At 38.2% G+C, this 27,993-nt stretch overlaps 2 protein-coding genes across 2 annotated transcripts; one reads left to right on the top strand and one right to left on the bottom strand.

The window, feature by feature from the left end:
- Positions 1-71: 71 nt before the first annotated feature.
- Positions 72-16,235, top strand: LOC127950534 (neurturin). Its single transcript, XM_052547656.1, has 4 exons — positions 72-283; positions 13,628-13,720; positions 13,844-14,024; positions 14,147-16,235. The coding sequence occupies exons 2-4, from the start codon at positions 13,667-13,669 to the stop codon at positions 14,617-14,619; spliced, it is 708 nt and encodes a 235-aa protein (XP_052403616.1). The 5' UTR covers positions 72-283; positions 13,628-13,666; the 3' UTR covers positions 14,620-16,235.
- A 4,322-nt stretch (positions 16,236-20,557) lies between these two features.
- On the bottom strand, positions 20,558-22,943 carry ptger4c (prostaglandin E receptor 4 (subtype EP4) c). Its single transcript, XM_052549203.1, has 2 exons — positions 22,026-22,943; positions 20,558-21,445 (listed from the first exon to the last, which is right to left on the bottom strand). Exons 1-2 carry the CDS (start codon positions 22,899-22,901, stop codon positions 20,852-20,854), a joined length of 1,470 nt encoding a protein of 489 aa, XP_052405163.1. The 5' UTR covers positions 22,902-22,943; the 3' UTR covers positions 20,558-20,851.
- Positions 22,944-27,993: the final 5,050 nt, after the last annotated feature.

Raw genomic sequence — 27,993 nt, 5'->3', positions numbered from 1 at the left:
GCTCGCAGAGAGAGAGAGAGAGAGAGAGAGAGAGAGAAAGAGAGAGAGGCTTGGCCACGGAGGGAGGCGCCTCTCCGTCTTTTATCGTCTTTGAAGAGTTTGTTCTCTCGCTTTTAGAAGAGGACATACCCGTGAGAAAGTCAGTCGCTCGAGAATTATGTTGCTTTAAAGAAGCGCGTGTGGATTTTACCCGCGAAGAGAACGCTCAGCTGCCTACGAGAAGAGCGAGGCTGTGAGGATTTGGAACGCTCAAGCGCTCAAGTAGTCCATCAGGGAACGCACGGTAACGCGCATGAATTAAACTTCCTATCACATCGGCTTTTAACTAATAGGGTTATAGATTGTCAGTGGTTTTGGATCTGATTCAGACCTATGTAGTATGTCCCCTCGGGCAATAAACATTAGAGGGCTGGTGTGTAATTGAAACTTTTACTAGGCGGGTATCACCAGGTGTGGTCTGAGAGGCATTGTGACCTACCTGTCATTCTGTTCTCACTGCATTCTCGCAAATGGTTTAGCTTTGATCCATTCTTCATTTAGAGATCAACAGTAGCAGCAATGGACTGGGCGAAAGCTGTCAAATATTATTTGTTGCAGGTGAAGTTGTATTTTCGTTATCAGCATTTTGCGTAAATAGTGAAAGTTGGCATTAAATCCTTCTGGTAAAGTGAAAGTGGTCTCCACTTTTAAGATGTTTTAGTTCGATAAAATGATATTTTACTTTGGGTAAAACGTTCCGCAGTGTGCACGTATTTAAATTGTGTAAATATCCTATTTAATTTTATTCTCAAAAAAAAAAAAAAAAAAGAAAAAGAAAGAAAGAAAGAAACAACTATTTGCATTAAACAAAACAGACTTATCCAAACGTTCTTTCTTTGTTGCTGTTAGATTGATTTCATGGATAATTAAATAAACTAGTTAATATTCTATGTTTAACATTTCAGAAAAAACATGTAAAGTATGAGGTTTACTCCATTCATTCAAATTATTTCAAACAATTCCAGAATCCCCTGAAGGCTTGCATTTCATTTCATTGTGCGCTGATTTCCATTTCCAGGACTGTCCTGCTGGAATCTTTGCTTTCAGACCAGACCTGGGCTCCCGCCGCACCTACCTTAATGACATGTCCATGTGTGTTTTTGCATAGCTTACATGCTTTGTATTTAATTTTGCCTCACTGTATCTAGAGCAGTGGTTTTCATTTGGGGTCTTGGAGGAGCCCAGTACTGCATATGTTCGTTATCTGATACACCAAATTCAGGTATTGTAGTTTCAACTGATGAGCTGATGATAAAAAATCAGGTGTTTTCAATAAAAGACATCTCCCAAATAGGCAGTGCTGGGGTCCCCCAGCAGCATGATTGAGAACCACTGACACAGAGAGGCAAAAAAACAACATACTTTCATTGTATGTCTCATGAATGTTTTTTCTTTCTTCTTCTTTCCAATTCTTCTGTCACTCTTTTGTTAGTTGACCTGGCTCTCACCTCTTCATGTCACGATCTTTCAAACCCCCAGCATAGATGTGTGCACATGTGTTTCCATGTGCACGTTCCCAAACCTCAGAGCAGGGAAGGTTTAAATGATGACACATTGATGCACCAGACAATACTGTTGGCTTCTATAGAGCATCAAGATGCAGATATTTGGCATGCGTGATAAATAAGCTGGTTTCAGAATGTGTGTTTGTGACCCCACTGTACAGTCTTGTTTGTTGGGAAAAGTTTTGTGCTTAAGGGGGGAATTTTCCTTTTTTCGAAATTCCTTTTGAAAATGAATTTTAGGACATTTTCAGGGATGCAATCTGTTTTGCCTCTATTTTGTCCTGTTATAATCTGAACTAAATCAAGCGATTGACTACTATTGCTACAGTTACCTTCATGGGTGAACACACTTTCTTTTCACAAGCATCTGTATACCTTCATGTGGAAATACATGGCCTGACTTACTTGCTCAAATTATAGATGTCAGACTCCTCAAATGCTCTATAATTGACAGCCTGGTGCCAACAGGTCCTGTGTTGCACTACACCGCACCGAAGTGTCATTGATATGACTACGCTTACCTAACATTCAGATGATCCACAGTTTCCCCCTTACAAAGTAGACTGAATGTCCTCCCCCTTGTGGTTACCAAAATAATAATAATAAAAAAAAAAAAAAATTATTTTGATATATAGCTCCATTGTTCCATTCCTCATACTCTCATACACTCTTTTTTTTTTACACAAATTGTTCATTTTTTTGCCCTGATTGGGGCACGAACAATATCAGATCTTGTAATTGTTTATATCTTGATCCTTGAATCAGTCACTCAGATTATTGCTTATACAATCAAACCAAATTTATAAATGTGCACAACAGTTTTACCAAGCCTGACCCCTGGTTTTTGCTTAATTGTTGGTGTTTTTGCCAGATGAAATGCATGTACACTCAAGACTTCATTCATGACACTGATGAGGGATATTACCTTTTTCTCTTTATCTGAGCATCTCTTACCAAACTTCTGATAGCGAAGAATGTTAAGTGGACTTATTGTACACCCATGTTTGTGGCTGGAAGCAGTCTTTAATACAATAAGCTGTATTCTTCCAAATTGCCAGGTCAGATGCATTAATCATGGTGGCGTCGGTGCCTTTGAAAGAGCAGGCCAGGTCATTACTCGAAGCCTGTCTGGGGCTCAACTGGGCGACATGGAAACGCTTTGGATGTCGTTAGTTCATCCAGACACACTAATAGCTGGTTTTCCCCCCTCCCTGAGCTTAATTTGAACAAATGAGACGTGAGCTATACAGTATAAAGGCCTGTGAGGATGGGCCGGCCGGTTCAAATAATTACCTGTGGATTTATTTAGAAACCAAGAGGCTGCGAGAGCAGGGTTTAGGTTGTCTTTACTCGGGTCAGTGGTTTAAGAGAGTTCACTGAGTGTGTAGGGTAGCTGAAGCATATAGCATGCTATCTGATTTGTATATGATACATGATTTCAATGATGAAGCTTCTCTCTTTCCAGCCACCAACCCTTATCTCAAGGGTAACTGTTCTGGCTTCCTTTTATAGAGTATTTAGTTGCTTCGTTTGTCTCGTTCTTTCTCTCTCCCTCTTTAGAGGTCGCTGTGACTGTTTAGGCTAAGCCTTAGGAGTGAAATACTATCTTCACCATTACCCTCTCTTCCCTAATTTATTCCCATTTAAGGACTTGTTCATCCAAGTGTTCTCGCTCTGTCGGTCCTTTTAATGTATTAAATCTGGCTGTTTTTGGGTATCAAAGCAAAAGGCAAGACATTTTAATGAAGAGAAGCTAAGGCTGTTTTCTAGGATGGGGTTCAGACAGGAAAAGACATTAGCTACTGCATCTGAACTGCACGGCACAGAATTTATGAATCTGGACTATAAAGTTTGTACTCTAATAATCTTACAGATCAAAGGTATATCTTGGTGCCACTGCTAGCTGTCAGCTCAGATCATCTTCTCAAATTTGCAAATCCCAATCTTGACCAACTTTATACTGGTTCTTTTTATAAAATCAACCTGTTAACAACGTTTTGCCAGGTGAATTCAATCTAGAGAAACATTACTAATGTAACATTTTGTTTACCAAATTTGTAAGGGGAGTGAAGTCGATTTAATATATCACTGATAATAAAACAGATTTCACTGCTGCACCTCAAACTATAAATACTTTGATAACAGGCATAAATGTATTATTTCTGATTATTAATGAAGAAGAAACTTATTTCTGATCATCACTCCAAAGTGAGCACTTTTTTTCTTGTGCTTTAAAAAGAAAAAACACATTTGAATTGTTTTTCAATTTAGCAAAATAGGCTTTTAAAGATAGATATACTGTACCAATATAAAAACAAATCTGGCTGATAAAGATAAGCTGATTATTTTAATGTTATGGCTGATTATAGATGGCCAATATAAAAATTCTGGGATTTTTATATTTAGATTCTTTAACTACTTTAACTACTAATTTAAATGGATGATTTAATACAATGCATTCATTCCATACATACATACATGTTTTTATTTTATACTTCTGTTTAAAAGAATCCGCATGTAAATTCGTTTGTAATTGTTTCTGTAGTTACATCTATAAATCATATACAGTTATAAATAGTGAAAATTGGCATTAAATCATTCTGGTTAAAGTGAAAGTCTTCTCCACTTTAAAGATGTTTCAGTTCAACAAAATGGTCTTTTTCTTGGGGTAAAACGTTCCTTATGTCTAACCATAACACAAAAACTGTCCCTAAACGTACCCATATCCCACCTCAGTAGCAAAACATACATTTTTCAATACAGCATGAACACAGTGAGTACATTGTATCAAACCTTTTTTGTCAAGTAGTAGTTGAAGATGCTTAATCATAAATGATGATGAAATGGGATGAAATACTATACTTTTTTGTCTAAAAGAAATCATTTTTAATTAATGCAAATTTAGGCATTAAGGCATAACAAAGTATGAAAGTGGATGTTTTTAAATTATTTGTAAACATTGTAAATTATTATTGGTTTTAAAAATGAACTTTAAGTGACTTTTAATATAATAAAAATGACAAACAACTGGATTTCCAACACCAGTAGCTAACCCCATATTCTATTGCTATATTGTGCATCTCTACTTCAAAGGATTAATGCTTAATTAATTCATTTTCAAGAACAAATCTATTTGGAGTCATTTGAAATCCCTATCAAAAAAAAGCTTTTCAAACATGTTTTGAAGTGAGACAGATAAAAACAGCTAAATAATAGCAATAAAACAATGAGCTTAATCTGAGCCATTTGTATTCTGATATATGTGTGCATTCATGGTTGTTTGTAAGTGCTTGAGCTGTTTGTGTGGTCCGCGCCTGTGCCTCAGTTGAGGATCTGGTGAGGAAGGGACACGCTCTCGTGCTCTGTCCGACAAGCTCGTGATGCAGCCGCGTGGTGTGGAATGCAAACAGTGGCCACTGTATTTGCGTAGCAAAAATAAAGCATGCCAACCAACCTGCCTCTTTTGTCAAGCCTCACAGCCTCTAGCTTGAACACTGCTGATTTCATTGCTGATGTACCGTGAATTCAGGAATTTAGTGCCGTAAGAAGTCAAAAGGGAACGACCCAGGACGTGCGCACATCAATGATGTTGATTTGACTGCGTCATTACTGTGTTGACAAATGAAACTCATTAAAAGTTATTTTCAGATTGAATATTACAAGAGATCCAATAAACACTATCTGACCCTCTCATAATTTTTTTTTTTTATGTTTAGATTTCAAAAGAAGGTTTTCACAGCAGTGCTATGAAAGGACCATTCTGGGTTCCACAAATACGTTTTTTTATTACTATTATTAGTGTAAAGAACATTTTAAAAAGCTAAATAACTTTTTGTATAAGTTTTGAAGATGTGAAAGGTTCCTTATGGAACTTTTGATGCCAGTGAATAATCTTTATTTGTGTTTTTTAAAAAGTGTCCTTATTTTAGGCACATCCAAGTTTGCTGAGCACCCATGTGCATATTTGATTTTTTGCATTTGACGTTCAGGTTTTTACTTCCATTACACACTACAATCTATGACTATGATTATATACTGCTAGAATAAGAAGTCTTTTTTGAAACTTGAATTCAACTGTAACTGAGAGAAACTGAAAGCAGCAGAAATGTAAATGATGGATCTTTGCAATTAATAGAAGTTGTTTTTGCTATCATGTTCATTCAATAACATGAATGGTGGTCTAAAAACCACATGTGTTCACAATCCAATAATCAGCATGTTTCCCCCACTCCCCCCCCCCCCCCCCTTGGATCCTGGAACAAAAGAGTAAAGGGTTTCAAACAGGTAATGCTGGTTTTCTTGGCAGCGCACACTCTCTTCACCTCTCCAGTGGCTGGACTCTGACAGTAATGAGAATTTACCTTTTGCCAGAGAAGGATTATTGAATTATACGCTTGGATGTCACGCACTCAGACATGCAGCGATTGAACTCGGGTTCTGGAGCATGAGCACATTAAAATGTCATAAAACCAGTGTCTCGGATATCTGCAAATAGCCAAAATGCAGTCTGTTGCAACAGGTCCAATACATTATATACAGGGGGCATATGTAATAAGTACTGTTTGAACGAATGACCTATGAACTTGAAAGGGCATGCACGCTGCTTGCTCTTCACGTGCCAATATTGGATTGGAGGTTGAGGCCTATGGAGTTTAGCGCGCCGGAGGGAACATGGATAGATATATTACACACACCTCACGGCTGAAGTTCACACCCCCAGATAAAAGCGTGTCTGGCAATGATCAAGCAGGCCGGGCTGGTGAAGTCTACTTTGCATCTCTGCTTTCACCAGGTGTCTTTTATTGGCTGGCTGATTTAGTGTTGCCTATCCCACACCACTGCTCCTCATCATTAATGACAGGTAGACCTGGCACATCAAACACCTCTAATGGTTCTGTCCGAGGGGGGACGACCCAGGAGGAGCAGGCAGTGAAATAACACAGGGGTCTCTCTTGAGACTTGCCTATGTTCTGAGTTGAGTCCAGTCTAGACAGTTTACAGCTAAACTTCTGGACTGGTTATAGTGACACAGATTTTTCAATTCTGTTTAACTGAGATTCACAAGATTCTGATTTAATTAAGTTCTGATTTGATCCCATATTGACTCTTTCAGATGTAAATAGTTGAAACACAGATTGAGCAGTTGCATGAGATCTGATACAAGTTTTACTTTACTGTATGAGCGTGCCTTCTGGTGTTCATTGTTGTTTATTTTGTGCTATAACTAGTAGAAAAGAGGAAGAGACAATCGGTTCATGACGGTTCTGCCACTTGATCTGTCACGCCACATTGAAGAGCACCAAAAACATTAATTGTTTGAACTGCATACGTTGTTTCACATCAAAAGTAACAAAACACGATGCACACTACAAATAATGTTTGTTAAGTTTTGTTCACACATCAATTAAAAGGCATAGACTAAAAGATATGTTCTTGGCATTGAGAACTGATTGAAATCAAGAAATTGCTGTTTTTAACCCAAATGTTTACTTCATTCACTTAACGTGTCAACGTAACTGGTTAAACATCATAATTAATTAATTTTAATCATGTATTTTTATGGTGTATATTCCCACCTCACATCACAATAGTCAACACCCACCAACTCTAAAATGACAGCCCCTCATTTGCATCTGCCGTCTGGACTGAGTCGTTTGCATCCATGTTAGTCACAATGACGCCACTGAGATCCTCTCATATTCTTTAACGGTGGCATGTATGTGCCTGAGGGCAGGTTGTTGTGCATTTGAAGCATGCCTTTAATCAATGAGTCCCAGTACAGAGGCCGTCAGCACCGCTCTGCAGTTCCTCAAGAGTCCCGTCCCTCAGGCTCCCTCAGCTCGCATGTTAACAGCCATGGTGCAGGAGACAGAGAAGGACTGGCCAACAAAGACACTGCTCTGGGCACTTAAACACAACCAGGTGCACCTCTAAAGGTGGGTGAGAGGGACTGTGAGAGAAGCTTCTTTCCCATGTAGGAAGGTTTGTACGTTTGGAGGGTTTGTGTCAGTGGCGGTTTCAGTTCAACTGCACTTTCTTATGTGCTTTCAGGAACGAGTTTCCCTAATCTGAACCAAATCTTAAATCAAATGAAGAAGGTTCTTATGTCTCATTTGTATTGATGCAAATTAGTTGCCTTTAGGTAAATTGATTGCTTCTTTAGAGAATTGCATATGAAAATTAGAGCTGCTAATTACATTAACTGATTTTCCATTCATGACAGAGCTTTCCACAAACTAAAAAAAAACAGTCTATTTTACAAACAGTCTTAAGGACAGTCTTAAAACAATCTCACTTTCATGAAGCATACAGAAAAAGTATGAAAAGGTTTTTTTTGCTGTTTCATTAGTGTTGGGCTTAAAGAAACACTGCTACTGAATCTACAATGTGAAATAGAGCAAACAGTGTAACACCACAGAATAATTAACTATTATGAATCTGTTCTTTTAAGTCAATCAAAGTGTGAAAAGTGGGTTGAGGTGTTGTAAGTGGTATTTACTGAGCCAATTCTTTTTAGTGAATCAAAAGCATGTAGCACAACCAGTGTAGTCTGAAGCCTGAACTACTGACTATTATAAGTCGGCTATTTTAATTGAATCAAAGTGTGAGTTGAGTTTTTCAGTGGATTTAAAAAAAAAAAAAGTTCTTGGTGATTGCCAGGGTGTTTGTAGGTGGATGCTTTCATTGCCTAAATCAAAAGAGTCCACATCTAAGCAGTGCTGGGGGTAATACATTACAAGTACCGCAAGTTACGTAATTAGATTACTTTATTATCTAGTCAAGTAACACTTTACTGTTTATATTAGAGGGAAGTATCTGAGTTACTTTTTCAAATAAGTAATGCCAGTTGCTTTGTTTTCCATGTCTTGACTGACAGGTCTCATGTTGCCATGTTGAGAGAAATCAGAAGTGCAGAGAAGCTGTGTTAACATAATGTATTGTAGTTCTAGACTAAATATGAACATCTATTTACTCATCTCACCTGCACAAAAAACAGTTAAGTATTCCTCAAAATGAATAAAAACTGTCAAACTGTAAACTCTGAATATTATACAAACCTGCAATAATTAAATGTTAAAGGTGCCATAGAATGCAAAAATCACTTTTATAAGGTGTTTGAACACGGTTGTCTGGCCGCAGTGTGTGAAAACAACCAGCCTATAATGGTAAAAATCCACCCATTCATTTTTTTATTATACCAAAAATCATAAACAGTCTCTCCACACTAGCAGTTCATCAGCAGACATCATACTCTGGAAAGTCCGACGGATTTGTGATGCTCTCTGACTTATTAGCATATACACAGGCCTGAGTGAGAAGCAGCAGTTCACCATTACTGTTTTCTTGCTGTAGCTGCTGGAGGTACAATGTCAGTGCCAAAGAGCTGTTAAAAGTGCTGTGTGTTGGGATGCATCAACGAACATACTGTAGGAGTCTCCTTAGACCACTGAGGATATGTGGTTAATGTAATTTTCTAAGGAAATATCCCGGGACAAAACTGAAAATTCCTATATGTTTGTGCTAACATTTTACGCCGGACTGCCTTACAAATGTGGGTCAGTTCAGTGCTGGAGTTGTGCAAAGATTGCTTCTGATAGAGGGATCGATACCAACGCTTTGTGTGCAAACATCCAGACTCCAGACAAAGTAAGCATCATGCGTCATGTTTTCCAAAATAGCTTATTGGCTCACTGTAAGGGCTAATGTTGCTAAAGCTACCATTGTATACATTTTATACCTGTTTTCACTAATGCTGCCTTCATGTTCTACCAGAATGATCATAAACAGGAATAGGAATGTGGTAGTTAAATACTGCATTTGGAAGCAATGTAAAGACAGTAACAAGGTCACAACCAGTTTGCGTAACCCATTTGCTTAAAGGCATAGTTCACCCAAACTATGCCTTTAAGCCCTCTGTTGGAGGGTTAGCTCTCTGACCCTCCTATAGAGATCAAGGATACTTACACCATCAAGGCTCAGAAATGAAGCAAGGAGATTTGTTAAAATAATCCATGTGAAACATCAGTGATTCAACCATAATTTTACAAAGTTACAATAATTTGATTTGTACTCAAAGAAAACAAAAATAATGACTTTTTTCAACAATTTGTCTCCTCTCTGGTGCCATTTTGGAGAGTATCACATATGTAAACAACATATGCTGTTCTGTGTCAGCTGTGCCACGTGGATACACTGTTTACGATGTTTAATCTTTGATCTGAAAATAAACAATGTATACCCATACATACATTGTATACATTGTTTACACGTGTGTGATACTCTCCAAAATGGTGCTTTATGGTGTGGAGGAGACAAATTGTTGAAAGTTTCTTCGTAAAATTACGGTTGAATCACTGATGTTTCACTTTCGATTATTTTAAGAATGTCCTTGTTACGTTTCTGAACCTTGATCATGTTAGGATGCTTGCTGTCTATGAGAGAGTCAGAGAGCTCTCGGGATGCATAAAAAATATCTTAATTCGTGTTCCGAAGATGAATAAAGGTCTTACAGATTTGGAACAAAATGAGGTTGAGTAATGACAGAATTTACATTTTTGAATAAACTATCGCTTTAAAACAGTTTTTATATGCTTGATTTGAAATATCATTCATGTCTGTAGCATAAACTGTAAGACAAGTCATGCACTGAAGATGAATACTTACGGCGGAAGTTTAGAATAAACCCCTAATGTCAAGTATGAGCAATAGTTATAGGCATGCCTTCAAAAGCAATAGTCTCTAGCTAATAATTTGCATAACAGGTGTGAATTTGTTTTGTCATAAACCATTTCCATTGCTTATCGGGCTGTAACTGCCTGCTGTGTTTTTGAGGGGCAGGTAGTGCTCTTATCATAACCTCTGGCCTGCACCCCCAGCATGCCATATCAGCTTACAGGAAGCAGTGAGGTGGGGGGTCGTCAGGGAACGAGAGGCCAAGGGGCTTATTTAGAAAATGACAGCATGAAATGAGGCACACAGACCCCAAATACTGAGCAACCTATTAGCCAGATTGCACTTCCATAGTCTGCAATGGATGTATTTCGGAATTCTTGTGGTGGAGTCGGTCTTGTTTCTCTGTAGGTGTCTGATATTAATTTGCTTGTTACGGTCAGCCGGGTTTTTCTACATTAGGTTTATACATTCAGCTGGATGGAAGCTGAAGAGTGAAGGAGGGAAGCCAGCCAGACTGTAAGAATTATTTTTGTGGTCAGGAACACAGATGTGTACGCTCACAGAGTCACAGCCATAACACATACACACGCACGCAAACCATTTATAAACAAACAATCACATATGCAGCTCAGGGCGTATGCTTTTGTGTCGCACATGATCAAAGCAATTATGGCAGTTTAGATGAAGTGCCACATATTTAAAGAGATTCAGATATGTATACAATTACAATTAGAAAATCATCAGAATACAATAAATCTTCACACGTAAACAATGCTTCAATTTTAATGCAACACATGTCGAAGTTAGAATGAGGGTAGAAGTCATATTTCAATAGGAATCCATGTTGTAAAACCTCTTGACAGTATGTCCACATTCATCTCTGGTCATATGTGGTCTTTCTCAGCTGAAGCCGGCCTCCAGAGATGCCATAAATATGTCCTGAAGCTGTTGAAACTGGGTTCATATTTATTTGGTTGGATTTAGAAGACATAAATTCTACATTTGCCTTAAGCAGCCAATAAACCAAGATGACTGAAGATCTTAAGATACAGCATTAGACATCTTTAATGCTCCCGAGGAGCACATGAGATAATGCTTTATTTTTCATCTTTGAAGATTAACTAAATCATTCAAGAGACTCCAAATGGCTTCCTACTGCATGAGAAAAGCTTAGCAAAAGATCCTCTGACCCTTAAAACTTTACGATGATCTTTCTTTAACATTACGAGATTTGACAGAAAATGGTCCAGAATGAATAGAACAGGTACAATTAATGTCCAGCCCTCAGTAATGTGATTTGAAATTAGAGTAGGCCTTACATTTCCTAGCTAGTTCCGAAATGGTGGCTTATATGGATAGTTTCAAACAGAAATAAAAATCTGTCATCATATACCCTCATGTCATTCCCAACCAAAATGGCTTGCGTTCTTCCATTTAACACCAAGTCAAGTCAATTCAAGTCTCCTTTATTGTCAGTTCTTCCACATGTACAGTACATACAGACAGAGAATTTAGATTGCGTTACTCTCAGATCATTGGTGCATAAAGATAACACTAACAGTAGAACATTCAGTCTGATTAAGGTGTTTATTTAATCTGACAGAAGGAGGTAGTTGAATGAGGTCAGTTAATTGCTGAATGAGGTAGTGAGCAGACCAATGGTGCACAAAGTGTCTGGTGCAGGTCCCAGTGTGTTAGTGGGAGCTGGGGGTGGGGGTTCAGAGTTCAGTGGTGTATGGGGAAAAAGAGGAAAGCGGGCCAAGGTCCGGAGGGAGTTCAGCCTCCTGACAGCCTGATGAATCAAGCTGTTCTTCAGTCTGCTGGTCCTGGCCTGGAGACTCTGCAGTCTCCTCCCCGATGGCAACAAACTGTGTGATGAGCGGGTGGGATCACCTGTGATGCAGAGGGCTTTATGGATGAAACGGGTTCCTTAAATGTCCTGGAGGGAGGGGAGGGAGACACCAATCTTCTCAGCTGCTCTCACTATGTGTTGAAGGGTCTTCTGGAAGGACGCATTGCAGGTGCTTTATCATACAGTGAGCGGATGAAGTAGAAACTCTGATGTGCTTTCTTTGTCAGTGCTGCAGTGTTGTCGGTTCAGGAGAGGTCATCTGTGATGTGAACACCGAGGAACTTCACACCATCGATGGTCAGAGGACCAAATGAGATTCATTTAAAGTGGACTGGCAGCAGGCAAAGACGTCCACTTTCACTGTATAGAAAAGAGCAGCTTGGATATAAATAGTATAAATAGGTATCAGAGCCTGTTTTATTTTTATCATTAATTTATTTGTCTAAATTGTTTGTATATTTTTCAGCCAGTAATGGGTGTTCAACTGTAATCTGTAATAAAGTTAATCTTTGCTCATAATTTAATAATAGTTAAATGTAATCTTCAGCAAATACCAAAATGAATATGTTTCTCCACATTATAATGTCATGCATAAAATTACACAATAGTCACTTAATATAGTTAGTTATGTGCAGTTAAACTGCACAAAAAGTTATAAACTGGCTCTTCATCAGCAGTACTAGCCACTTCACAGCAAGAACATGTTGTGTCTAACCATAGCCTGTAACCATGCTAAAATTAAGGCACATCCTCTTGTGGCTAACTGCTTTATTGCTAGTTAATTCTTGTAAATTGGTCTTAAGTGTGCCATCAGTTCAGTTCTTCCTGAAGCGGATCTCTCAGAGGTGAGTGAGAGAAAGGAATCCAGCCTCAGTCAACTTCACACAACTGGAACACTATGAAACTATGCCAAAATATAAGCATAGCATGGTCTGCTGTTTCGCCTTGCCATCCCTTTTCCCATAGCACATAACTGGTCTGTCCTCATCAATCATTTTCGGGTTGCCGTGTTTGACTGAATCCTGCTGTTTGAATGGTGTTAACTGAGACACTGTGCCCTGTTCCTGACCCTGATATAAATCAGAGCCCCCAGCACAGGTTACACAGTCACACACTGCAATGAGTCAATAAACATCTGCATTGCTCAGAGCTCTTATCAACCTCTCTGTATCTCTGTGGCTTGTAGGACCCCCTGAGAGCATGAGGCTCCTTCTACACACTGCAGTATAACCACGTCAAGAATGCTTTGACAGCATTTGCTTCAAGGCTGTTTATTTGATGGACAATGGCTCTTTTTAACACTGTAGCTTTGTCCGCAGGCAAGTCAGCACCGGCTGTGCTCAGAGATCACACCGGTCTCTCTCTATAACAACAAAGAGCGTGATTTCTAAAGGCATTATGACCGTGATGAATGGGACACCTTTGAATATACATTTGTATGTATGTGTATGTGTCACCCGCATGTTGCTCTCTCGAGTTTACATTGCCTAACTTGGTATGTACATGTACAACTGTAGGTTGCTGTATAATAAATCTATTCCTTGTTCTTTCCATGCAGGTGTGAGTTTGGTGGTGGCCGAGGAGTCGGATCAGAGCAATGCCTGCCATGCCATCAGTCACTGATGCACCTTGTCACAGGAAACGCTGGCAGGTGTGTATAAATGGACGAATTCTTTGCTCGGACATCCATTGATTCAAGTACCCAGGGAGATGCTCTAATTACTTTGAAAAACTGTCTTTTTATTTTCCATTCACCTTTGCTTTGTTTGCTCAGGTGCTTGTATGGGTCGTCATGTCTCTGCTGCCCCTAGTGGCAGGAGGCAGGTCACGTTTTCGGGCAGAATCCGAAGCTGCGGTAGGATTTGCTGGGATGGAGGAGCTGCCATTAGAGGCTTTTCCAGATGCTCAGGAAGAGCTTGAGGAGGGCAGTGACTCCCCATGGGACGGTTTGTTTGGTGAGTTGGATGTCTGGGAATGATTTCCACAATGAATGAATTAACAACAAATTGTATAGTCCTGAACAGGTGATAAAATTAATTTTTCTTTTCGTCTCCATTCATTTCCGTCTCTCCCACAGAGCCATCTGTGCTTGTCGAGGATGACCAACAGCCAGCAATATGGGAACGTTCCCCCCGCTCACCGGACACTTCTGACATACAGACCAAAGGTGCACGCAAGAAAAAGAAGAAAAAAGAGAAGGAAGAAAAGAAAAAGAAAGAGAAGAGCAGCAGGGGTCAGCATAGCAGCCGGGACTGTCGCGTAGAGAAACGTGAAATGCGTGTACGGGACCTGGGCATGGGCTTCGACTCAGACGAGATTGTCCTTTTCAAGTTCTGCGTCGGGTCCTGTCAGAGGTCTCGTGGGAACTATGACTTGGCTCTGCGTGCTCTTCTGGCCAACGGTAGTCTGCCCAAGCGCACCGCCAGGAAGGTTAGCGCACACCCCTGTTGCCGGCCCACGGGCTATGAACCCGTCTCTTTCATGGATGCTACCACAACCTGGAGAACCATCAAGTCCCTCTCCGCAGCAGACTGTGAGTGCGTGGGATGAGGCAAGCTGAATGAGGGGAGGGAGAGCCTGACCTGCAGAAACGGTGCAAAGAGACGAAAGGAGGAATCAGGAAGCCTCCTGGGCCATGGCTACAGAACGAGGTCGGGCGAGTTGGCCATGGTGAAGCGCTGTGAGGGAATTTGGTTTGGCTGTGAGTGATACACAACAACAGCCTATGTATACAAAGTTTCATCACACCAAACCTCGACAGAAAGCTTGAATGACGTTAGAATACGATTCGACCAATTCCAAGACCAAGAGATGATGAGAGACTCTTTTGGGCTCAATATGGAGAGAGTTTGAGGATGGAAGAACAGCAACTTTGGTTTGAATGGCTCTATAAACAAAAACTACATGTTATAACTTGACGAGCATTTGCTTACCAGGAGTTTCATCAGACTTGGATACAGCACGAAACCCTGTTTCATTTGTCAGACTCATTTGTTGATCCTGGATGTCAGTGCCCATTTTCCTGGCCTTCAGTCTGGCATGTAATATTTCAGCCAGATTAGCAACATTTGGATCATTCATTATTAACAGCACATTATTGTGGTAATTACAATGTAATTGCACAAACATATGTGGAGTATTATTAAAAGTTTAGCCTGACAGAAAACACGCAGGCCAGTTAGTATTACCCTTTCAGCTGGAAGCGCTGTATTTGCAGTAGGTTTTTCATTTCTCAGGATTTTTACATGAATGATATGAACTATTTTTCTAGCTTACATTTTTAATCCTTTTTAATACCATAAATAAAGTAAGGGGTATTAAAGGGTTCATGTTCCACGGGGCCAGTTTTTTGATGAAGTTGATAAAACATAAAGTCAATAAAATATGTAAAGATAGGGACTGTGTAGCCCAATAGTTCAATGCAATAGTTTTTTTCCTATTTATTTTATGCTGGTACATCAAATATCAATGTACAAATTACATATTACAAAAAAATACATAAGTATGATTAAACTTTGTGATAACATATTATCATAAACATAGGTAAGCATGATGTAGGTCGAAACTGTCAAACTATGTGAAATGATAGTTGGATTTAGCTACATACCAAACTAAAGGCCAGCTCTTAATTCATCTTGCTTGACATTTTAGCATTTATATATTGATTTAGTTGCACCATAGTTATTTGGCCTGACAGGGTTTTCCCCATTCTAGTTATCAACAACAAGAAATTAGCATAATGTGATGTCTACCAGACTGTGCTTTAGCAGGGTCATTAGCGTTCTCTTTTCTCAAGACAGACGATGACCACAATGCATTTGCCATTGTTTATTTTACTGTTACCAAATGGATGCCATGCATCCCTTAACATTTACTGTACACTTAACAGATATCATATTTATTTTTTTTCCATTTAAATTATTTATTTATTACCATGTCTACACATGTGTCTTGTGGATGTTTATATTTATTGTTTATACCTTGGCCTGTGTTCTTCAATCCCTGTCATCTCATGATGAGCCAGCATGGATAACAACAAGGCTATGACGAAGGTCAGCTGCAAAGTAACACAGTTGGAGAAAAACTATTTAGCTATTTAACCCAAAGGTTTTCATAGAGTAAGAAGGACTTGTAGATAACTTTGTCATAAGGATTTCATTGGGTGCTTTTCTGAGTCCTCTAAGGGTCATAAAACTCAATTCAATTCATGAAAAGGAAATGAAAATCGTTTTCTTCCAAAATACTAAGGATGAGGGGGAGATGGATTGTGTTCTGGCTAGTCCATATGTATGACCAATCTGCTGACCTTAAAAGAGTCCTGATGTTTCGATAATAAAAGCTGCTCCGAAATGACATCTAAAAAATATTGTTTTAAAAAGCTGACAACAATAAATTGCTTCGCTTCAGTATTTTACATGTTTTATTTATCAATTATAATTGTTGTTGTTGGCAAAGTTACTCTTTATTTTTGTACTTCACATTTTCTGTATAGGAATAAAGCTGTTTATACATAATGTGAATTAAGATTCTCATCCTTTCATTTAGTGGCTCATCTTTCTGCAAACTCTTTCAAGAATGGTTAAAAACGTTGAGTTTTGGGTACATAACATGAAAAGTTCTCTAGCAATGTTGAAACTAATGATGAAGGATAACTAAATGCACATTAAACAACGCCTTAAAAATCTTCAAAAAGTGAATCTGCATCACAGTGCTTTTCCCTCTATTGACCTCTTGTTTCAGTTCAGCTAATGGCAATCATCAGGTAGTCAGGTAGACTGCTTGGAGACATGTATGTACATTATAGGACCATTAGGCCCTAGGTGAACCTCTCATCTGCTAAAGTGCAAAGAACGTTTCCATCTGTTGTCGGGCTGCTAATGAGCGCACCCCTCACAGATCAGCCTGGCTGTGGCTCAGGGGCCTCTGTGCGGTGAGTCTGCACCTCTCTCACACCGTGGGTGAACTTAATTAACAGGAGATTGGAGCCTCTTCTGCATTTTTAGGATGTGATAACTGCACTACTAGGACCAGATGCCTGCAACACTGTGATCACAATGAGTTAGAACTCTCCAGGGATTCTCTACCATCTGTAGTTAAAAGTTAAGTTCAAGATTTGGATCCCCTTATGTTTACCCTCATGTCATTCTAAATACATACTGTCTCCATAAAATCCATACTATCTCAACGGTTTATGTTAACAATGAAAGAGGTTTGTAAATCGTATTATTAGGGTCCAAAAAGAGAAAGGATGTTCCATAAAACGTAGTCTACACATCTATATTCCATGTCTTGAGTGAGAAACAGACTGAAGTTTGCATGCTTTGATTATCTTTTATTATTTGATTAAAAGAGTGGCCTGGATTTTATTCAAAATGTTGTGACAGGAGTTAGTATTAAAGAGCTTGGACAGATTACATGACGTGATTGAAGTTGTCTGTCTACCACTTCAGCAGGTAATGTAAAATTTGTATTTTTAGTCAACGTTTTAGTGTCAGTTTTAATAAACTATTCAGTATTGACATCTGCTGGTCAGTATAAGCTATAACAATGCTTAATGGTCAACAGTTTATGTCTATGTTCAAACAAACTGCATCCACAGGCTTTTGATGGTAGAATTAACTACAAATAAATCAGACCAGGCCTATATGTTCTACACATATATTTTCCTCCGCTAGGCATTTTTAGTCACACATTTAGAATTGTGATCATGTCTGTATTTATATGCAGATTGCCATAATGGAAATCTTTGGTAGAGTCTACATCTTTTCCATATGTGATATGAACGTTAAGTCAGATATACAACAAGGCTACAAAATGACTTCATTTTCAAAATATTTCTTTCTAGACAGTCAACATGTACCTGATAAACTATTACCCAAGTATTTACTGCTTTTATGGTAATCAGCATTATTTTCTGACAGGTGGCTGCAGAGCTCTACATATCAGACAACAACTCAAAAGAAAACGTATCAGTGAACACTGTGACATTCAGCAGTGAGTTTTCTTCATGTCTCATTCAATAAGATTTCATATCCTGTCAGACAGAGTTACCGTGACAGACATGTTTGACCATAATGCAGTGCTGAAATCAATAGACATGTTGAGTACAAGGTTTCCATTTGCGTTAATAAAGGCTCATAAAATGAGACTGTCAAGTTCCACACACACACACACACACAAAATGTCCATGAAAGTAGTCCACACATCATATTTCACATCAATGTTTTGTATAAGAAACAGACTGAAATGTACATCATTATTCACACAAGTGAGCAAAAAAACAGATTATATTGTATAAAAGAAATACACTGTTCAAAAATGTAAGTTCTGTCATTATTACTCACCTCCATGTAGTTAAACCCATGTGAATAAAAATAAAATAAAATTGAGAATCTATAAGTGAATATCCTAGCTACACCAAATAGTGAATGTGAATGGTGTTATCATCAGGGATGTGTTTGACCACTAAACAGCACTGAAATCAATAGACATTTTGAGTCCAAGGTCTCCATCTGTGTGTTAGTAAAGGACTGGGATTGGCTGGGTTAAGATGACATGAATTCTACAATTTGACACCGCTTTATTGGCCACAAACTCTTACATGGGAATCAAACATGTACATGGGATAGTGGCACAATATCATGATAAATTTGTTATACACTGCCACCTGCTGGCATTTGGTACAACCTCATTGTAAAGCAGTCACATTTTAAAGGTGGTGTAATTTTTTGAAACTGTATCCTATGCTATTTGTATGCACAAAAGTCAAAGGTTTGAAGGTATCATCGTCCGCTTGTATTAATTATTTGTAAATAATATTTACTGATGTTCTGATGTTGTGGATCAGCGGTTTATTATAATTTTACATTGTTTATTGATATTATAATATATAACAATTCGGGCTGTCAATTAATTATTTTTAATTTAAATAATTGCACGGTTATTTACTATAAATGATTGCAAAATTTACAGAGAATTATTATTATTATTATTATTATTTTTATAAATGCCCTAAATAAACAATTAAAGGATTTTATATTGTTGTAGACAGCACACTGAACAAACACAAAAACTTACTTTGAAATTCAATATTAATTCAACACATTGTAATCTATCTGAAATATGTCACTGGCCTCTGCATCACACCTTGCTATTTTAAGGGATAGTCAACCCCAAAAATCATACTTTATTTACCCACATGCCATCCCAGATATATGATTTCTTTCTTCATATGAACACACAAAAAATGTATGGGACCTCTTTAAAAGCCACATAAAGTGAGCATGACAAGACATAGTTTCATCAGCTGCATTTGTATGGGGCTTCTATTGTGTTCACGGTCATACTTTCCAAGTGTTCCATACTGTTGCCTTATATGCAGAGAAAATGATTTTTATTTTATTTATTTCCTAAAAAGTTCATCTGATGAAACACATGTGGGATGGTATGAGGGTGTAAAGGATCCCTTTTTTTTATGTTTTGGATCTACTGTGCTGTTTTAAATGTGGTTGTATGGACTGGATAGCTGTTCTTGTCCAGTGCCATTTAGTTATTTTCCATCTTAAACAAACCCTTTCTATGTCTGCAATTTATTTCACTTTGCATTGAGAAGATCATTCAATGTGATCAAACAAGTATCTCTTGTTACTACTTTTTTTAATGCCTAAGTGCGATTTTAAGTTGTTGTTTTTTACCCATTGCTACTCACCTATTCAATCTGTGAATAAAGATCCATGTGTGTATTGCCCCCTAGTCTGGTATTTCATAACATGTAACGTCCTTTTTATTTTTACTTAATTTTATTTAATAACAAGTATTTGATTGATATCGTAGATGTTTTATCTTGCCTTCAGTTGTGAAGTGGTAATACTTTCCCTGTCTGCTGCATTTCATGACATAGTTGCTATTGAAGAGCTATGACCCATGCTCATTCTTGTGGTGCTTTCAGTCAATATCCTTGACATAATATGGCAAGATTTTCCAGTGCAATTAGTTATAAGCAAATGAACAAGTCATGTAATTGGCTCAAAACAAACAGAACTAATGCTTATGATGTCAAAAAATAGCTTTCCCTTGGTTTCATGTGGAAATCACTGTGGACTTGGAGAAACACAGCAGAGGGCTTGATTACTTTTCACCTTTTTACCAGCTTTTGCTCAAATGGAATATATTCATGTTCATCTGGACTTTTCCTAAATGATTATGATTAATAGCTTTGTAATAAGCATAATAAGAATGTCAATACATTCATTTAGTACTAAATACAAGATTATTGAAGATGGTTCTTTCATAATATAATTACTGTTAGTCGCAAATTCAGATGAATAAGAGAACTGGGATATATTGATAAATATTTATCAAACTTTGAGTTATTGAGTTATCATCTTGAATTTGTAACACCTAAATTTCTGATTCTGCAAAAAAAAATAAAAAAATTGCTGTGTCAAAATTGCTAGTATTTGTTGGTCAGTTGTACTCTTGTATGTGATGAATATAAATTGCACCTTTAATAAATTGTTCACAGTTTTACAAGTCACAGTCAAGTACAACCCAGCATGCAGCTTGGCACAGCAACATATCCATATCCACACATACAACACATCCATGTTATCTGACAAAATGTAGTGCCTCCTCTTATGGTTTAATCCTAAAATTGGATCATTCCATATCTAAATAAAGCAAATTCACAGAATCATTTGTGAATGTAAACTAAACACAGACAAAAGAACAAGTCTCTTTTTTTCACAGTGCTTTAAAGAATAAATCTAGACTGGCATCTAGGTCATTGTCTCAGGCACTTTTCTGATATACATGAACTAGGTGTACTGAAAGTGCAGGTTACTATTTCAGCCTTATTTTCTAATGTTTGAGCTGCTGGTAGTGCCACAAGAGTCTTGGCAAGGAGTTTGGGGCTTGATACTTCTTCATCTTCATCAAACCCCATAACACCGTTCTGCTTGACGCTGAAGGGATGAAACTCAGCCAGAGCTGTATCAAAGTCCCATGCCTGGCGAAGGGTTAAGTCCACATAAGATTTAGTGTTCATACTGGTCTGTTTACCCACGTCGTTTCTACAGATGGCCATGCGCAACGACGCGTAACTTGTGTAATTGCTTTGAGCAAATGACGGAGGTGAGTGCTGACCATCCATCCAACCCAAAACACGGCTATGATTCCCTTTCCTACGTCTGATACTACGTTTGAGTCGTGTGCAACCCTTGGTTAAAAGGTTTTTCCTGCACAGAATATAAACCCATGGATCCAGGATAGGGTTGAAGGAGGCGAATCTAATGGCCAGGAGATCACTGCGATAGTCTGGACTTTTGCCAGATGATATATAAGCTGGATCGTACAGTTGGTTGACAAAGATGCGCACCTGTTAAGTAAAAAAAAAAAAAAAAGAAATTAATAAAATTCAAGCCCATTACAATTAGAAAAGATCACAACCACAGTGTCCATATTACAAATTATACATGTACTCTATATGTATAACCTGTCATGTAACAATTAAATGAAAAGCACTTAACTGTTTCCCTTGCACCTTGAATACACATTAGTACACAACTTTATTCTCTATTATTTATTTATAATCATAATGATTTTTTTTTCAAATTCTCTTTAAATTTAGTAAATTTGCATTTGAATAACTGAGTCAAGCCATCCAACAACTCTCAAAACAACAAGTGTTCACCTGTTCATATAATCTTAGAGTATAATTAAGTCTTATTGGCTTGATTGACTCCACTGGGGCTCTACGAGATTAATTAGACTAAGTCAGTAATTAATTTCTAGATATAAACTGATGTAGTGGATTGATGCCGAAGTAATTGCCACGGTTGAGAGAAAACCATGTTGCGTTATGACTGGCAGGATGAGATGAACAGGCTCCTACATGATATGAGTGGCATAAGAACAAATACTATAAACACTGTCCGCTATAGAACAGAATATCTCACCACTAAAGGGATGGAGCATATCAGGAACACGATGGTCATGAAAATTAACAGCCAGAACATCTGGATCTCCGCTGCAGATGTTAATCTGAATCTGCGCCTGGAGCCTGTGTGTCCGGATACCTCTGCCCTCACCATGCGACTCATTTTACTCATCCCGACCAGTGAACGACACACGGCGAAATTACACAGCACGGAAACGGCGATCAACAGCAGCATGAAACCTCCGTAGAGAAAAGTGTACGAGGCGCCGACGGCGTCCATGGCGCGCCAGTCCAAGAAGCACCAAGTTCCGGGAAAGTGTCTCGTGTGCTTTCCGAAACCGAAACTGGGCAAGATGCACAGCACTATATTGGCCAGGTACGTCGCCATCAGCGCGAACCGAGCCATGGTCCGGTCCACATGCTGCGAGTAGAAGTACGCGTGGTTTATGGCCAGATATCTCTCCACTGACATTGCGCACAGAATAGACATGCCAGCCGAACCGAAAAACAGCATGGAGAAGGAAAAGAAATGGCACAGGAGCTCTCCGCCCGGCCACCTGCCCGCGATGTATGTGGCGATGACCACTGGACTGGTGAAACAGGTGCCCAGCAAGTCCGTGATAGCCATCCCACACACCAGAGTGTAGAAGGTGGTCTCCTTCTGCTCCTTTTTGGAGATGCAAAGCACCACGATCGCCACGAGGTTTCCGAGGACCCCGACGCCAAACATAGTGGCCGAAGTGATGAGAGAGCGATAGTCCAGCCTCAAAGCATGAGACGAGTTGCTGGCTTCTGACACATTCAAACCCACGTTCAGCAGTGATTCATTCATTTCTGATAGGTTGACAAGTGCGAGTGCTTCCGCAAACTGAAAGCCTACACTTCGCTTTTCCATAAGTGTTTGGGTTCACGGAATCGCGGTTTACCTCTCTATGTGGGCTTGATTGGGCTCATAGGTGCATCACTGCTTTTATAGAAACCCACAGCTCATCTACACACTGTGTGATGTCAGCTTTAAACAGTGACGTCACCTGCAACCCCATGCTGCCAGAAATAGCTAATAGTAAACGCAGGTGTGTGCCTCATAGCAAGTTCAATTCAGTGAGGAATTGCTGTAGTGGCAAATGTGTTGCATGTTTAAAACTGCATTATTTTGCAGATCAGTTTTTCTTTCTTTCTTTCTCTATTGCTCTTTATTTCCAGATGTATGAAAGGCAAATAATAACAATAATGTTGTGATTTGATTAGCCTACATCTCCATATTAGTTTCATGTGAATGATGGCTAAATAACTGAGCTTATCACTAAAAAAACAAATTATCTTTTTAATGGTGATAACAGTGTTCTTGATCCTCTAAGAATCTTTTGTATTTTTGGAGATTCAGCAGTTTCTGTATAAAAGTTACATGAAATAATTTTGCTTGTGTTGTTCTTCAGAAGAAAGTCAGTCATCCAGGTTTTTTTTTTTCTGGGGCCTGTACCCTTCAAGCTGGATTGGCTGGCCAGCCAGGTGAGTTTCAGTTTAGTTTGCACCAATTTTGGGTTTTAGGTAACTCCCCATTAAAGTGGCTTGCCTGTTAGCTGTGTAATTTGCCACTGTAACAGCTAACCTGCTCCAGGGCAAAGTCTCTTTCAAGGAAAGTCCATTCACTTGGCAATGTTCGCCGCCATGTTTGCAATGCCTCCGGGAAGCTCAAACAAGACCAAGTGCTATATAAATGAATGGGGGAATCCTGAAATCTCAAAAACGGCTCGCTGTATTCACGGCCAAATTACATATTTTAAATCAGCAACAAAAAATTCTTAAATAAACTGCCCCATGAATGTTCTAATGCTCAAATGGACCCTTTTCACAAGAGTTTGATGACGTGTTTAATGGTCATCAGTGTCGTAAATCCTTGAAAGTTTTTCAAATTTGCACAAATAAATCACTCCCCAACCCCCAGTTTCTCTCACTACAAATTAAATGTCACTATAAAGTACCTTTTTAAAAAATCCAACAAAATTGACTGGCTTTAATGATAATTACAATTGAATGTTCATATGATTTATATAATTATAATATTTATATTATTATTAATCCGTTACACACAAGCACTTTTAGTTTAACAATTATTATAAAGCATTTATTTTAAGTGAATATAAATATATACAGATCATATGTAATATAAATAAGTGGTAGAATCAATAGGTAACACTTATGGTTATATGTTACCTTACATGTTTGAGTCTCCATCAATATGTATTATCAGTTATATAAACTAACTAGTATATATATATATATATATATATATATATATATATATATATATATATATATATATATATATATATATATATATATATATATATATATATACTACCAGTCAAAAGTTTGGGATCAGAAAAACTTTTTATGTTTTTAGAGGAGTTTCTTTTGTTCATCAATGCTGCATTTATTTGAACAAAAATTCAGGAAATTATGATGATGTAAAATAACTTTTATCTATTTAAATATAGATTAAAATATAATTTATTGCTGTAATGCAAAGCTGAATTTTCAGCATCATTACTCCAGTCTTCAGTGTCCCATGATCCTTCAGAAATCATTCTAATATGCTGATTTATTATCAATGCTGGAAACTGCTTAATATTTTTTTGATCAAATAAAAATCAAGTCTTACTAATCCCAAACTTTTGAATGGCAGTGTTTATATATAAACACTGAACAAAATTATAAACACAACACTTTTGTTTTTATCCCCATTTACCCACATGTGACCACCATTTGCCTCACGCAGTGCAACACATCTCCTTCACCTAGAGTTGATCAGGTTGTTGATTGTGGCCTGTGTAATGTTCAATGGCTGTGCGAAGTTGCTTGATATTGGCAGGAACGGTTCCTCCTTTACGCTTTTTAGGGATTAAGGAAAACAGTCTGACACCGTGGTATAATGAGCACACTCACACAATAAAGAGAGCAGCTTGGAAAATGGAGCGCAGCTGGAGGAAAAAAGACTAGATGTATTTCGTATTGCTTGGCGGGAAAAGCATTAAAAATGCCTTAGACTGATTGTTGATTGTGAATTATCAGAATTCATGCTCTGCTTTTTAAGCCATCCAAAATGCACACACACACTGTGAACACACAGTCAGAGCAGTGGGCAGCCATTTATGCTGCAGTGCCCAGGGAGCAGATGGGGGTTCAGTGCCTTGCTCAAGGGCACCTAAGTCATGGTATTGAAGGTGGAGAGAGAACTGTTCATGCACTCCAGCCACCTACAATTCCTGCCAGCCCGGGACTCGAACTCACAACCTTTCGATTGTGAGTCTGACTCTCTAACCATTAGGCAACAACTTCCCTACTAGAAACAAAGAATAATGTAACAACAGGTGTTGACAATTCCCAACAGCACAGTAATAATGACTTTATGCACTATTTTACTTCCAAGATCGATACTATTAGAGATAAAATTTTAACCATGCTGCTGTCAGCTACAGTATCGCATCAGACTGTGCACTATAGATCCCCTGAGGAACACTCATTATCTACTATAGGAGAGGAAGAATTGTATAATCTTGTCAAATCATCTAAACCAATAATATGGATGTTAGACCCTATAGCATCTAAGCTCCTAAAAGAGGTGCTTCCCGAAGTCATAGGTCCTCTTCTGACTATTATTAATTTGTCATTGTCATTAAGATATTTCCCCAAAACCTTCAAACTGGCTGTTATTAAGGCTTTCATCAAAAAACCACAACTAGACCCCAAATAACTAGTTAATTACAGACTGATCTTGAATCTTACTTTTCTGTACAAGATACTAGAATATGTAGTATCCTCACAATGATATTCCTTCTTAGAGAAAAATGGTATATGTGAGGATTTCCAGTCAGGATTTAGACCGTATCATAGTACTGAGACTGCTCTCCTTAGAGTTACAAATAATCTGCTCTTATCATATGATTGTGGATGTATCTCTCTATTAGTGCTATTAGATCTTTGTTGTGTTCGACACTATTGACCACAACTTTCTCTTGAATAGACTAGAAAACCTTGCTGGCATTAATGGAAGTGCATTAGCATGGTTTAAATCGTACTTATCTGACCGCCATCAATTCATTGCAGTGAATGAAGAGGTATCATATCGATCACCTGTGCAGTATAGAGTACCTCAAGGCTCTGTACTTGGGCCATTACTTTTCATGATTTGCATGTTACCCTTGGCAGATATCTCAGCTATATCTATAGCTTTTACTGTTATGCTGATGATACTCAGCTCTACATTTTCTTTGAGGCCCGGAGAACATACCAACTTGAAATATTATGGAATTCATAGTCGATATAAAAACCTGGATGAAGACTAATTTATTACTGCTTATTTCAGAAAAAACAGAGGTGTTAATTATAGGACCTATAAACTCTACATGTTATAACCTAGAACGCTGTCTTGATGGCTGCTTTGTCAGTTCTTCGTCATCAGTTAGGAACCTAGGTGTGCTATTTGATAGCAATCTTTCCTTTGAAAGCCACATTTGTAAAGTTGCATTTTTCCATCTCTAAAATATATCTAAATTACGACCTATGCTCTCAATGTCAAATTAGAAATGTTAATTCATGTGTTCATGACCTCAAGGTTAGATTATTGTAATGCTTTATTGGGTGGTTGTTCTGCACACTCAATAAACAAGCTCCAGCTTGTCCAAAATGCAGCAGCTAAAGTTCTTACTAGAACCAGGAGTACTGGCTCCTTATCAAACATCGTATAGATTTTAAAATCTTGCTTATTACTTATAAAGCTTGAATGGTTTATGACCTCAGTATTTGAACAAGCTATTATCACACTATAGTCCTCCACATCCACTGCGTTCTCAAAATAAGGAATAACCTACAAAACTATTCGGGAGGGAGACACACTCTGTCAGTTTAAATCTAGATGAACCTTTTCTGTGATGTGCTTAAAATATTCTAGTGGTCCCCCCAGAGTGAGTTTTTTTAAGGCAACGGTTATTTAAAACATTCCTCTTACGTCCCTCCATGGCGACACATCAGGCTTGCCACGTCACACACCGCGTCTACAACAACACTGTATGACAGATGGATCACTTTTAATTCATTTTTCCTTTTTTTATTTAAAATATTCACAAACCTGCATACCATGTCATGAACAATCATGAACAAGTGAACATGAACAAGTAAAAGACCCACCTCTTAAACCTGGCTTACTCATAAAACACTAACAAATTTCTAATATTCAAATCTGTTAAAGGATTTTTAGGCTGCATTACTTAGGAAAACCAGAACCGGAAACACTTAAAAAAGATTTTCAAAAAGATCCGGTTACACTGAATGATTCGTTCGCGAACCGGATATCACAAACTGCTTTGTTTTGAACTCTATCACAACAGACACGGAAGAGAAGACAATGCTGAATAAAGTCGTAGTTTTTGCTATTTTTGGACCAAAATGTATTTTGGATGCTTCAAAATATTCTAACTGACCCTCTGATGTCACATGGACTACTTTGATGATGTTTTTCTTACCTTTCTGGACATGGACAGTATACTGTACACACAGCTTCAATGGAGGGACTGAGAGCTCTCGGACTAAATCTAAAATATCTTAAACTGTGTTCCGAAGATAAATGGAGGTCTTACGGGTTTGGAACGACATGAGGGTGAGTTATTAATGACATAATTTTCATTTTTGGGTGAACCAACCCTTTAATTGTGTTTTCATTGACTTGATTGCACATATATTATTTAAACTGAACTGAGCTGGATGATGATGACTATTTTCCTATTTAATATTGTTGTGTTGCTTTGTAACAATCTATATCGTTAAAAGCTCTATATAAATAAAGGTGACTTGACTTGACTTGACTGGACTACTGCCAAATTCTCTGAAACGCCTTTGGAGACGGCTTTTAGTAGAGAAATGAACTTTCAATTCATGGGCAACAGCTCAGGGGTCTCATTTATAAACGTTGCGTACACACAAAATGGGCA

Source organism: Carassius gibelio, chromosome B2 (genome assembly GCF_023724105.1).
Source record: "Carassius gibelio isolate Cgi1373 ecotype wild population from Czech Republic chromosome B2, carGib1.2-hapl.c, whole genome shotgun sequence".
NCBI classification, from domain to species: domain Eukaryota; kingdom Metazoa; phylum Chordata; class Actinopteri; order Cypriniformes; family Cyprinidae; genus Carassius; species Carassius gibelio.
This window is presented reverse-complemented; position numbering and strand designations above follow the sequence as displayed.

Bases quoted from the DNA above. Each gene is read 5' to 3' on its own strand.
- ptger4c (XM_052549203.1), bottom strand. From the start codon at position 22,901: ATGGAAAAGCGAAGTGTAGGCTTTCAGTTTGCGGAAGCACTCGCACTT. The intron at 21,446-22,025 runs GTGAGATATTCT...TTTACTTAACAG, and splicing joins TATGCTCCATCCCTTTAGTG to GTGCGCATCTTTGTCAACCA.
- LOC127950534 (XM_052547656.1), top strand. From the start codon at position 13,667: ATGCCTGCCATGCCATCAGTCACTGATGCACCTTGTCACAGGAAACGC. The intron at 13,721-13,843 runs GTGTGTATAAAT...TTGTTTGCTCAG, and splicing joins GTCACAGGAAACGCTGGCAG to GTGCTTGTATGGGTCGTCAT. The intron at 14,025-14,146 runs GTGAGTTGGATG...TCTCTCCCACAG, and splicing joins CCCATGGGACGGTTTGTTTG to AGCCATCTGTGCTTGTCGAG.